Raw genomic sequence first — 12,604 nt, 5'->3', positions numbered from 1 at the left:
CAACAGAAATGGTAGTTCCAACTGCTAGAACAAGTACCCGTGATCCTGAGGAGAATGATGAGAACCTGGCTCAAGACCTGGATACTATTGAGGAAATCAGGGATTTAGCTAGGATAAGGATGGCTAGTTATCAACAAAGGATGGCTGGTGCTTATAACAAAAATGTCAGGATCAGAAAGTTTCAAGTTGGAGATATGGTATTGAGGAAAGCATTCCAGAATACCACCAATCCTGCTGATGGAAAGTTGGCACCGAAATGGGAAGGCCCTTATTTGATTGAAGCTGAAGCAGGAAAGGGGGCATATAGATTGCTGACCATGGAAGGTGATTTGTTACCAAGAGCTTGGAATGCTGTCCATTTGAAGAAATATTTCATGTGAGCAGGATCCTCCTGGCACGTATGATCCTTACATTAGGGGTATCCTTGAAGGATCCTTAAAGCATCAATGATCCTTACTCTGGTAATGTCCTAATCTTGAACTATTTCATTTACTTATTTTCTCATACAAGGATAAGGATCATGTATCCTTTATCCTTCTCTCACAAGATTTTGAGTTTTGAAAGCTAAGGTATCCTTAGCATAATGTTGATTATCTACAGAAGCAATCCAGATCCTTGGGTTTAACCCCAGTTATTTGGGCTTGACCCCAGTTTCGCCTGTAGCGCATGATGATCCTGGTGTAGTTCAAGGCATTGGGACCAGTACTCGCTTTAGGGGCTGATAATTCCATTGTACTGGCTATACCTAGGATCCTACGTATAATGGTAGACGTACCATACATCCGTTCCTAAGGTTTCTAACGTTTTCACGTTAGCTAAGGTTTTGGCATTTTCATGTCACTAAGTTTGGATAGTCGCCAGTTAGGGCCATACTCCAGTTTACACACGATCCTTGGGCTTGTCCCCAGTTATCCTTGGGCTTGTCCCCAGTTATCCTTGGGCTTGTCCCCAGTTATCCTTGGGCTTGTCCCCAGTTATCCTTGGGCTTGTCCCCAGTTATCCTTGGGCTTATCCCCAGTTATCCTTGGGCTTGTCCCCAGTTGCTCACTCTTATCTTATATTGGCTTAGTCCCAAGTTGTGCTCTATTTCAGGTCCTTGAAGTTAAACGACTAAGGATCCTTGATCCTTATTTCTCTCTAAGGTTTATCTTATAGTTATCCTGATTACGGTTAGGATCCTAACTTGGATCCTCAGGTATGATCCTTAACTATTCTTATCTTATTCATTGTTTATTTGAATAACCCTTATACTTTGACAACTGAACTTATGATCCTTAAAACATATACTACTTTTTGGGATTTTACAACCATAGGATATTTGATCATGGATCATATCCTATATGTTTTCAGTTTGGCTTATTCAAAATTGCTTATTTAATAAATGCACATCAAAGACAATTGAAAATTAAAGGAGCTTAAAGGACAACAACACAGGATAAGCGACAAAAGGTTAAGATTTTATTTATTAACAAAAAGACTAACCCTTCAAAGGTTGTCAAAATTACCTACCCCAAGCATCTACCAGCAATACGTGGCCCGTCCGCTGGGGTAGGTAAAGGGTGTCCATGATAATAGGTTTGAAGTTGTGCAGGAATGTAAAGGCGGCAGGATCACAATGGTTTCATCCCCCAAACAGAGGATCCATCCACCATTTGCAATCCTGCCTATTGTCTGAAGGATCCTTGATCCTTAAACCTAAAACTATTGTTCAAGAGTACAGACCATCATTGTTCAACAAAACAACCGCTAAACAAAAAAAATTGGGCTCCGGCTATGTCTAGAAGTTTCCTTCATCGCCCAATCCTGCAGCCTAGACCTTCGCTGCATCATCACCACCAGCTCCACTTGCTTCACTACCCTGATCCTTGCCACTACCTCCAGCCTCAAGTGTCAGGATCTCCTCAGCCTCTTCTTCATCCTCCAGTTCGGCCAGCCTTGCCTTCCAGCCCTCAACATCCCAGGTGCTCTTGTCAAAAGCAGGATCCTGAGCTTCCATGGCCATTTGCAGCTGCGTCTTGTACATTGCTATGGCGGCGGAGACCTTGGCATCCTCGGTGATCTCGTGCCTCTCATAGTCGAAATTGATCAGCATCTTGGCAGCCTCATTTTTGGTGTTCTGGAGATCCTTCTGAAGATCAGCTATCTTGAGGTCCTTCAGCTCGGCAACCTGTTGAAGATCAGCAATCTTGCTATCCTGATCCTCAACGTGGCCAACATAGGTCTCGATCTCAGCAAATTTCTGCAAGGAAGATAAAGGATAATGTCAGAGCCAAATGATCCTCAAACAAGCAGGATATACAAGCAAGGACAGTGATCCTTACCTCATTGAAGTAGTCCAGGAACTGTTGGCGGATCAAGGGGAGGCCTTGCAGATCCTCAGCTTCGGAGGCCTTTCTCTTCTTGCCCCCCTTTCCTCTGAGGGGTGCCTTGGGGATTGAAGCAGTTGGGCTAGCAGGAGTCTTCTTCCTTGAGGATTTGACATTGGTGAGATCGGTGATGCTGAACTTTGAAGCAGACTTGGTGGATTTTCCAGCACCTACACAACCAAAACAAGATAAGTATCTTAATTTTACTTGAATTTCATTATTTAATTGAATCTTTAAACAAGGATACTTACTTGACATTGTGACAGAACCAGAGGATACTTCCTGAGAATCTTGGGTGGTAGTCTTGAAAGTTCTTGTTTCAGGGTCAAGTCTCTTGAAGGCCAAGAGTCTCTCTTTAGCAGCAGGGGTCAATCTGAGGTGTGAAACGGAGATAGCTGCACAACAAGAAAGCAAAAGAATGTCAGTGATCCTTATACTAAAGGATAAGTTCTATGGGGATCCTTCTCAGGATCCTCCATCCTACCATGGGTAGCCCACTTCTTGGGTAGATCCTTCCCATCAGGGATAGAATCTCTCCTGACAAAAAAGAAACGTCGTTTCCAGTTAGTATCATTCTTGGTAGCTTTGAAGATCGGATGCTCCTCCCCAGGTCGTCGTTTGAACAGATAGCGATGGGAACCAAAGGTGGTAAGATCATACAGTTCTCCCAACTCAGCCATGCCTAAATCTATCCCCTCCTGCTCGATGATCCTTTCAATGGTATATAAAACCCTCCAGATCATCGGCATGGCTTGGATATAAGAGATGCCGGTTAGGGAGAAGAAAGACTGGGTAAAGGTTGGAAAGGGATATGTGTAACCTATGGCAAACGGGGTCACAGGGAAGGCAACCCATGATTCAGAAATGTGATCGCTCAGGGCAATGGGATCATAGGGTTTAAATACGGTGTTTGCGGGAAAACAATACCGGATCTTATCGATCTGAAGATCGGTGAAAAGGCAGCGTTCTTTAGCGGAATCTGTGATGATCCCTTGACTCTTGAAGGGGCTTTCTTTCTGGTGATCCTTAGCAGGGGAGTTCCGGAGCAACATTTTGAATGGAATAATTGAAAGGAAAGAAAAACAGAGCAAGCAAAGAGAGAAGATGAAGGGGAGAATACCTGTTTGATCTTCTGAATGCGGTTATAAAGGGAGTAGCTCTGGAATTTAAATGCATACGATCATATCCATATCTCCTATTTATAATGATGATTTTGCAGTGGTGTCACTTCTGTGACGTCATAATGCAACGGATAGTTCGATATTAACGGCTTTAAATCCGTTGAGTTTGTTGCAGATAAGATTAAGAAAACATAATTCGTTAATTTTACATTTTACTCCTTATATTTTGGGGGCAATTGTTAGGGGAGGATTTTCTAACAATTAGTGATCCTTATTTGCTATCCTAATTAGTGATCCTTACTTCTGTGACAGATGGTGATCCTCAGAAGAGCTTCAGGATCAGGATCATGGATCACCCTAAGGATCCTCATACTAACGATTGGCTGTTTGTGTTTCGTATTGTTTTGCAGGAGTATTGAGCTTGACTTGGTCTTGGCAACGTTACTATGGAATATTCCACGGGTATTTCGCACACATTTGAATAGAAATGGACGTTGTGAAGAACGTGGGAGCATGGCACAAAAGTCGGACAATTAGTTAGCTTAGTTAGCTTTCATTTTTAAAGGGGTGACGAGCTAAAATTAGAACACTGAGCCATTTTCGGTTACACACACACTCTTGTGCAATTGCAGTCTCAAAGCTCTCAACAAACACTTAGCAAATCACACACTATTATACGAATAACCATAGTGATCCTTGTACTTAGCTCGTCACTATCCGAAGTTGTAAACTTTTATTGATTTATTTGAGCTTGGTGATTGGTAGTTTCCATCACCCGAGGTTTTTTATGCCGGAGATCATTCATTGATCAAGGGCTTTTTCCTCGTATAAATCCTTGTGTTGTTTGTGCAATTTACATCGAAGTGATCCTTATTATTGTTCTTCATTTCAAGCATCATTCCCCATAACTAAGAGTTTGGTTGCATTATCCTCGTTAGAATTTTAAACCAAAACAGCTGAGATTTAATCTCAGCCAAATCCAATGGTCAAGGTTGATTTAGAAGTTGATTACACTTAATGGGAACCATATATATATATAATTAAAGAGTTAATTATATCAAAGATTACAAATCTGTAAACAAGAAGCAGTAATTGGCTAACATCCCATGCTTTGATTATCAAGAAACTTACTCAAAACTTGATTACAAATCCCTACCCATTATTGCGCTACTAACCAAACACATTAGACTATGTCTAGGATTCTAATTAATCAATTCCATAATTATCATCTAAGGTATCAGCTAGCATATATCAAATATGAAGCTAGACAAATATCCGATAGTTAATTAATATTGTTTAATTACTTGCCTTGCACTCCAAGCAGTCCACCTAGCCGCCCCACACACCAGGCCACGTTCGACTAGGAATTTCCAACAAATACTACCCGTTTTTCCTAAGCTTATAAATTTGTTTTTGGTATCTGAGTAGAGACTTTCAGTACTCATTCCCAACAAATACTATCCGTTTTTCCTAAGCTTATGACTTTGTTTTTGGTATCCGAGTGGAGACTTTCAGTACTCATTCCTAAACATGTTTAACTGTGAAGTTCTCCTTTCATCCCAACCAATGCGTCCAAAATGCATCAGAGGTATTTAAGGTAAGACATATGGTATGAAATGAGCATCTCCCATGTCCATAACAAGTCTCAAATTTAACTATGGTGCTAACAAGTGCAATTAGGGGTGTTCAAAAAACTTGTGACTCGCAGCTCGCTCGAAACTCGCTCGAAAAAAGTTCGAAAAGAGCTCGGCTCGAAATTGGCTCGGTTGTAAACGAGCCAGCTCGGCTCGGCTCGATTTGTAAGCGAGTCGAGCTCGAGCTTGGCCTGGCTCGGCTCGCGAGCTCGTGAGCCAGCTCGATAAGGTTTACATCCTTTATATTTTTGTCCCACATCGCTCAAAAGACAAAAACTAAGGGAGTATCTCCCCTATAAAAGAAGGTAAGGAAAATGTACAAAGAGATTTAAGTATTTATACTTGCATATTTAGCCATTTGGTTAAATATAATTGCAATTATGGCCCTTAGTCTATGAAAATATTCATTTTTAGGGTTTTTTAAGTAGTAAATTTTGCGGTTTTTTGTTAATTCGAGCTAGATCGAGCCGAGCTAGCTCGAATTTTAATCGAGTCGAGCTCGAGCCTCAAATCTCAGCTCAATTTGAAATTCGAGCTCGAGCCGAGCCAGCTCGAATTGAGTTCGAGCCGAGCTCAAGCCAGGTCGAGCTCGGTTCGACTCGACACGTTTACAGCCCTAAGTGCAATCGATCAGTGAGATTATTTACGGTTTTCATCATTATTTTCATCTACATTAAAGTTGGTGTACTGTTTTGTGTTGAATAAGTGAGGAGATTGTTTGGTAGCTGGTTATCTATCAACCGTTAGGGACTACACGTTCAGTTGTTTCCTCCGAAACAAACACAGATGTAAGCATGATGCCTGTGTTGAAATCATCATATCCTATCCCACTTGTAACATCCATCAAATCAAATTGCCATCTTTCATGCCTTGTAATTATATATATTAGCAACCTCCATTGTGATTGTGATAGGGACATACTGAAAAGGGCATGAGCGATTTTTTTTTTTTTTTTTGAACCGCGAAAAGTTATATAGAAATCAGCAAGAAGGTGAAACAACAGTAGAAAAAAAAAAGGAAGCGAATATCAATCTAATTTATTTAGTATTTTGTAAATTATAATATATACAGTAGGCATAAAATCTAATAATTTAATGGTACTCTTTAAATATAATAGAATTTTTTTATCAATATATATGCAGAATAATAATCATTAATATCTTTTTTTTTAGTTTATAGCTATTTATAACTAACTAAATCAATAAAAGTGGAAAATAGTTATTAAGATGGTCAATTTGGCTATTCATATGCTTTTAAGAATAAAAGTATCATAGACATGGAGGTACACATATACACTAGAGCTTTCATATTTCACACCAAGTAAAGTGTGTTATGATGGATCACACACCCTTTCCTTTCAATTTTCAAATGTTCAATACCACCAATCAAGGCACCCCACTCCGCCCTCGCGCCAACAACCTCCCCCACGCCCCCGTGCCCCGCTAGCGCCCCACAATACTTGCCCTTAAAAGAAAATTATTGAGCTAGCCCAATCTATAACTAATCACAAGTGAATGGTAGCCTCCTTCTCGTAGTCTCCGCCCTCCGACTCTTCGGACTCTAGCTTTGTACTCTAGAAGTCTCCATCTGCATAAACTTTGTTTCTCCTCTCTAGTAGTATCCAAAGTGCTAAACCAGGTTTTTAGTGTCTCCAACTTTTGTCATTAGAAAATACTCGCAAGAACATGGTGCAGGCTAGGCTCCCTCCCTTATTTCTTTTTTCATTGAAGGACGATGCTCATTCCAACTTTGCTCAAGTTGGGTCGGCGAAAGACAAAAACTCTGTATGGAATTTTTATGACCACGGCTTGGTGTGTATGGAAATGTAGAAACGAGATGCTTTTTTTGGGCAGAAAGTATGGAACGGCCAAGGCGGTTGTAGATGTAAAATCCCTTAGTTTTTTGTGGATTAAGAATAGATCGGTGATGAAAAGTATTACGTGGAGAGATTGGTGTAATTTTGATTTTGTTTTCTAAGCGGTTGCTAGCGCCTTGCTAGTGTTGTTAATGAAGTTAGCCGTTCCAAAAAAAAAAAAAAAAAGTTAAACATACAAAACCCATATTATAGACCTATTTTTTGTATAATAAGATTAAAAGTAAAAACCTTGTAAACAATTCTACAAAAGGAATTGTACCTACCTTTTTTAAATGTGGAATGTTTTCATAGCCCCACTCTCAAAAGTGGGAAACATCAAACATTTGGTCTTTTGCTTCTTAATTGAGGTTGTACAAAAAGACATCATCATTCTTTACAAGAATTTTGCTTTAAAAGAAAGCATTATTTCTTTGCATAAATGACATGTCCCTATATATTATTACATTTAAATTTAACAGTCGTATCATGTCGTATATGTAATAGAAAACAAATAGTATGTTTCTTGTTAGTTACAATAAAATCATTATATATAGTTAACTTTTAACTAAAATGATTTTTAAATAAAATAATGCAATAATAATGTATATCTAGAGTTATGGGCCTTTGTTGGAGCTTTAGAGGAAGCATGCGTAACGGAGCTTTATGTAATTAATTGTTTGTACAACTTGGGACTACTCAAAAGTAGATTTATTTTCAAGACTCCTCATTTCATTTCCAAGATTTTTTGACCTATGGATGGGTGCACGCTTCCCCTTAATTTATCATTTTATATATTTATTTGTTTTGTTACATTTTTTTACACTAAGGTCTTGCGTAGTGGGGCGCGGCCAAGGGCCATAGCGCCGCTATGGCGCCGCCCACACCGCCCCCACCGGCGCTATGAACAAAAAAAAGGGATGCAGCGCTATATCCATGGCGCCGCTATGGATGTTCTTTTCAAAAATGGACCAATCAAATTCAGTTAAGGTTTTTATAATTAATTAATAAAATTGAAAATTAATATTTAGGTAATGATGGGTAGGGGCTTTATGACTACGGGCTCTAGTGATATAACGCCCCATAAAGCCCCCGTGTGACGTGGCACGACACGTGTCGCATAACGCCCCACAAGGGGCTTTATGACTACGGATGGCCTAATATACTATCTAATCTTACAAGAATTTGAACCAACACCATTTGTCATATACATATTTGTTACATAGATTATTTTCTGTTAAATCATGTGTATATACTCACATAGTGGAGGGTTCAAATGAGAAGAATTTTTTTGTAAGAAGAAAAAAGAATAAGTTTCAACCAATAAGAATGCTTCATTTTACTTCATTTAATATTTGCATTTAATTTTAATATAAGGGTATATTGGTAAACTTACAAAAATCATTAATTTGTATTCTTCCCATTTAATAACTAACTAAATTAAATTTGTAACTACTTTTCAAAATATATACTTTTTCCAAATTAAAAAAACAAGTTAATTTAAAGTGTAGAATAAATTACTAGTTGTGTAAGATAAATTACGAGTTGTGTAGGATATTTTTTTGAGGTGCGTAGGATAAATTTCGACTGTGTAGGGTAAAATTCATAATGTGTAAGGTATATGTAGGAAAATTTTGATATGTGTAGGTTTTGTAGATTATATGTAGGACAATTAATGATTAGTTGACTAATTAATTAAAGAGTTAATAATTAATGATATGAGTTATAAGTGAAATAGTATTTTACTAATATGTCCTTTCTTCTTTTTCTTCTCACTTTAAATTTTTTCTCAAATGAACCTTCCCCTACTCACATATATAACTAAAAGTATATATAGGAATGAATCGCAAAAGAATATCTTCACTAGCTTTTTGGTTATTTGTGTTTACAACTAATCTTTATATTATATAAAAATCTGTAGATTTATTTCTCTAATGAAAATTATGAACTCCAAATAGTATACTTTTAGTTAGAGTTAGATTTCTTAAGAGTGCTACAAATATTCAGATATGTTGATATGAATACTAAACTCCTACACATGAAAAATGTTATAACTCGAAAACTTTATGACTAGTCTAGATTTAGGTCGATCAAACGAATACCAAAAACAACATCGATCAACATAACATAACATCAAGATCACCTCTTTTAGGATTACTAAAACAAAGTAAATCCATAATGGATTTTTGTTTCTTGATCAACTAGTGTTATATTATACACTAATTGCATGATTAGAAGCTCCAATGTCATTTGTTGCAGCTACTAATAATCCATGTAGTTTCTTCTCTTTGATGGCTGGATCTTCCAACACTAGAACCTTGTCTTTGTCTCCAACTCCAACCATGTGTAGGTGCTCCACATCCTCTCTCTCTTTCCCTTTGAACAATAACCTTTGCTCCTTTGGCTCCATGCCAGTCACTATTGATAACAACATCTTCATTTCTCCTATTTTAGCAAAGGATCATATAAAAGCTTCAAAGATAAACATGAATGATATGCACATGTAATAACATAGTAGTACTATCAAATGTTTTGATGATGTCAACGTACCAAATGTTGAAGTTGCTTGGATTGATATGTCATGCCATTGTGAACCATTTGCGACTCTAACCATTATAAATCCTTCTTTTTCAACATTTTGGGCATCATCATCAACATCTCGCTTTTGAACAAGCATCCCACCGGGCCTTAATTCCCATTTGATTTCTCCGGTGATGGTGCCACCACACTCCTTGTTGCTACCGCCACCAATGCGAAGCTTGGAAAGGCTCCTGTGGAATCTCTTTGACTTCAACTTCATCATCTTTAGTTGCCTTTTTGTTAACGGCCTTTCCTTTCTTTCCAATAGGGAGGAGGAGACAAGGACCAATATGGTTGAAGGTGCTTATATAGTACCACTAGTGACAGTTTTGGTGTTGGTGGGAGCCTAGTATTTGAGCAAAAAAAGAGCCAAAGATATCTCTAGATCAACTGGTGGAAGACTTGTATTTCTTTTGGGAGATGAAGGTTCAACTCTCATTTGGTGTAGAGTGAGGCACTGGTGGGCAATGATAGGAAACCCAGGGAAATATGGGTTCAATCCTTGAGCCAAACAGGTTTTACCGGTAATTCCACTATTGCGCCTACGGGCAGGTGGGTTACCGGGTTTTTTTCCGGAATTGGTGGTGGATTCGGGTTAATCTCGGATTACCTCGTCTGGTACAATGGGTGCCTCAAGAGTGCTCGGGATTGATTATGTTGGGCCGTTCAAAAAAATTTTGAGAAAAAAAGGGGTAAATGGTCGATAAATAAACTAATATTAAGTGTTTTTTCATGATAAAGAAACCGATGTTGCTATGTACACCCTATTTTACAACATAGCTAGAAAAATACAATTATTATTTTTTAATTATTATTCAATAATAAAATTATTTTTGTTAAATATTAAAATCATTTTTTAAATATTACCATTACCAACATTTACAAAGTGCAAAGTAAATGAGAATGTGAGAATGATTCTAGTATATTATTGATTTTAAATTTGAGTGTAAATGAGAATGTGAGAATGATTATAGTATATTTGATGTTAAATTTGAAGTGTTCACATTAAGTGCATGTTTGGCTAAGCTTTTTGAAACAATTTATTGAATTATTGCTTTTTTGAAAAGTCATAAACTCCAAAATAATGTTTGGTAATGAGAGTGTATATGAGTGGAAAAAGCCAATAAGTCAATAAGTCATTCTATACTGACTTTTCCAGAAAGCCAATAAGTCAATAAGTTGTTTCAAAAAGTTTAGCCAAACATGCCCTAAATTTGGGGGAAAATTAGTGAAAGGTGTAAACAGAATATCCTGCATTTGTTGTTTTTCCTTCTCCACATGCAATTCACATGTTAATTCCCTCATTATTTTAAAACATCCATAACTTTTCATATGATATTTTTTTTAAAAATAAAACTTACCCTACTAATGAACGGTTTTTTTATCTATTATATGAGTATCAAACTACTATATAAATATAAAATAAAATTTACATTTTTACTAGGTTTTGTATGCATTGTGTTAAAGGTTCTGATCATTGTATTTTTAACTGGGTTTTGGTTATTACGCTTTTACTATGGTTTCTATACATTGTGTTATTATCAGAACCTATAACCATAGTTGTTAAAAGCCATCGCCTCTTGCGCCTAGGCCTATTTTCCAAGCTAGGCGAGACAATTGTACTTTAAGTCAAGGCAATTGCGCTTTAATTCTCTGGATGATGGTTCAGGCGCAGATTTCAGCAAGATTCCTAGATTCTGGAAAGTTACCGACTAAATTCTCTAAATTCCGGCAAGATTTCAGCCAGATTTCTACTTTTATCTAAGGAAAACTACTTTTCTACACTAATATTTTACAACTTTTGGTACTAATCAGATGATATTAAAAGTTATATGATAGCTTTTGTTTATTTTATTTAAAAAAATAGTATTAATTTTCTAATACATAAAATATTTTTAATTTTTTTTCATTATGCACTCTTTTTTCTCAGGCTCTCACTTTTTTTGCGTCTTGCACCTAGGCCCCAAGCGAGACCTATGCGCTTTGAGTGCGCCTGGAGCCTTTAATAACTATGCCTATAACACAATGTTATTTTGAGTTCTGTCCATTGTGTTTTTATTATCAGAACATATAACACAATGTATGACACAATATTGTGTTATTGGTTTTGATTATTGTGTTTTTCAAATGCGTGGGTTTTCTATACATTGTATTATAGGTTATGGTTATTTTGTTTAGTCTACTATCTATTATGTTTAGTTTGTTGTACATTGTGTTTTTGTATTGTTGTCCATGTGTTTTAGTCTGTTGTTCATTGTGTTTTTAATTATTTTTTCCAGTGTGTTTTTTTTATCTACTATCAATTGTGTTTTAGTCTGCTTTCCATTGCGCTTTTAGTTTAATACTCATTGTGTTGAACATTATGTCCATTGTGTTTTACGTAAGTGGGTATTCGATTTTCTTTTTTTGAAAAATATATCTATCAAATTTGAGTTAATACACTTGTCATTATAAAAGAATTTTATGAATCTATACTATATAATAAAAGAAATCATATAAGGGACATATGTCATTCTATTGAGTAATCTCCATGAGATTTTTCCGACAAAAATATATTATCTTATTAATAAATATAAGGATAATTAATTTGATAAATACATATCCTGTTTATTTAAATCTTATTTTTCAAATAAACAAATAATTTCTTTGATTCAGTATTTCAAATATATTAATAAAAAGGCACCATCAAAATATGAGCGTAAATACGTATGTTATGAAATATTGATTTTATCATCCATAAAATTTTAATGACATTGAATTTGGAACAGAATGCTTTCGTATCACGAAAACCAAACTTTATATTAATATATTATCGTTTGTTTTTTTATGATATAACTTTTTTTATTATCACAAATTATCACAAAAACCAAACTTTGTATTAATATATTATAATTAGTTTTTTTTATAATACAACTTTTTTATTATTTGCTATATAAAATTAGGTTTATTCAGCCCGTGTAATACATGGAGTTTTAAAAATAACTTTTTTATTATTATTTACTATACAAACATCTATTTTTTTCGTCTCTTTTTTTTTCTACATATCATGTA

The 12,604-nt window shown here is 36.2% G+C and overlaps 1 protein-coding gene across 1 annotated transcript; it reads right to left on the bottom strand.

Moving 5' to 3' along the window:
• Positions 1 to 8,991: 8,991 nt before the first annotated feature.
• Positions 8,992 to 9,854, bottom strand: LOC110906019 (BAG family molecular chaperone regulator 2). The gene is made up of 2 exons (XM_022151370.2): positions 9,524 to 9,854; positions 8,992 to 9,418 (listed from the first exon to the last, which is right to left on the bottom strand). The coding sequence occupies exons 1-2, from the start codon at positions 9,774 to 9,776 to the stop codon at positions 9,186 to 9,188; spliced, it is 486 nt and encodes a 161-aa protein (XP_022007062.1). The 5' UTR covers positions 9,777 to 9,854; the 3' UTR covers positions 8,992 to 9,185.
• Positions 9,855 to 12,604: the final 2,750 nt, after the last annotated feature.

Source organism: Helianthus annuus, chromosome 14 (assembly GCF_002127325.2).
Source record: "Helianthus annuus cultivar XRQ/B chromosome 14, HanXRQr2.0-SUNRISE, whole genome shotgun sequence".
Lineage (NCBI taxonomy): Eukaryota > Viridiplantae > Streptophyta > Magnoliopsida > Asterales > Asteraceae > Helianthus > Helianthus annuus.
This window is presented reverse-complemented; position numbering and strand designations above follow the sequence as displayed.

Coding starts and splice junctions, on each gene's coding strand:
- LOC110906019 (XM_022151370.2), bottom strand. CDS start 9,776: ATGATGAAGTTGAAGTCAAAGAGATTCCACAGGAGCCTTTCCAAGCTT. Junction 9,419..9,523: donor CCAAGCAACTTCAACATTTG/GTACGTTGACAT, acceptor TTGCTAAAATAG/GAGAAATGAAGATGTTGTTA.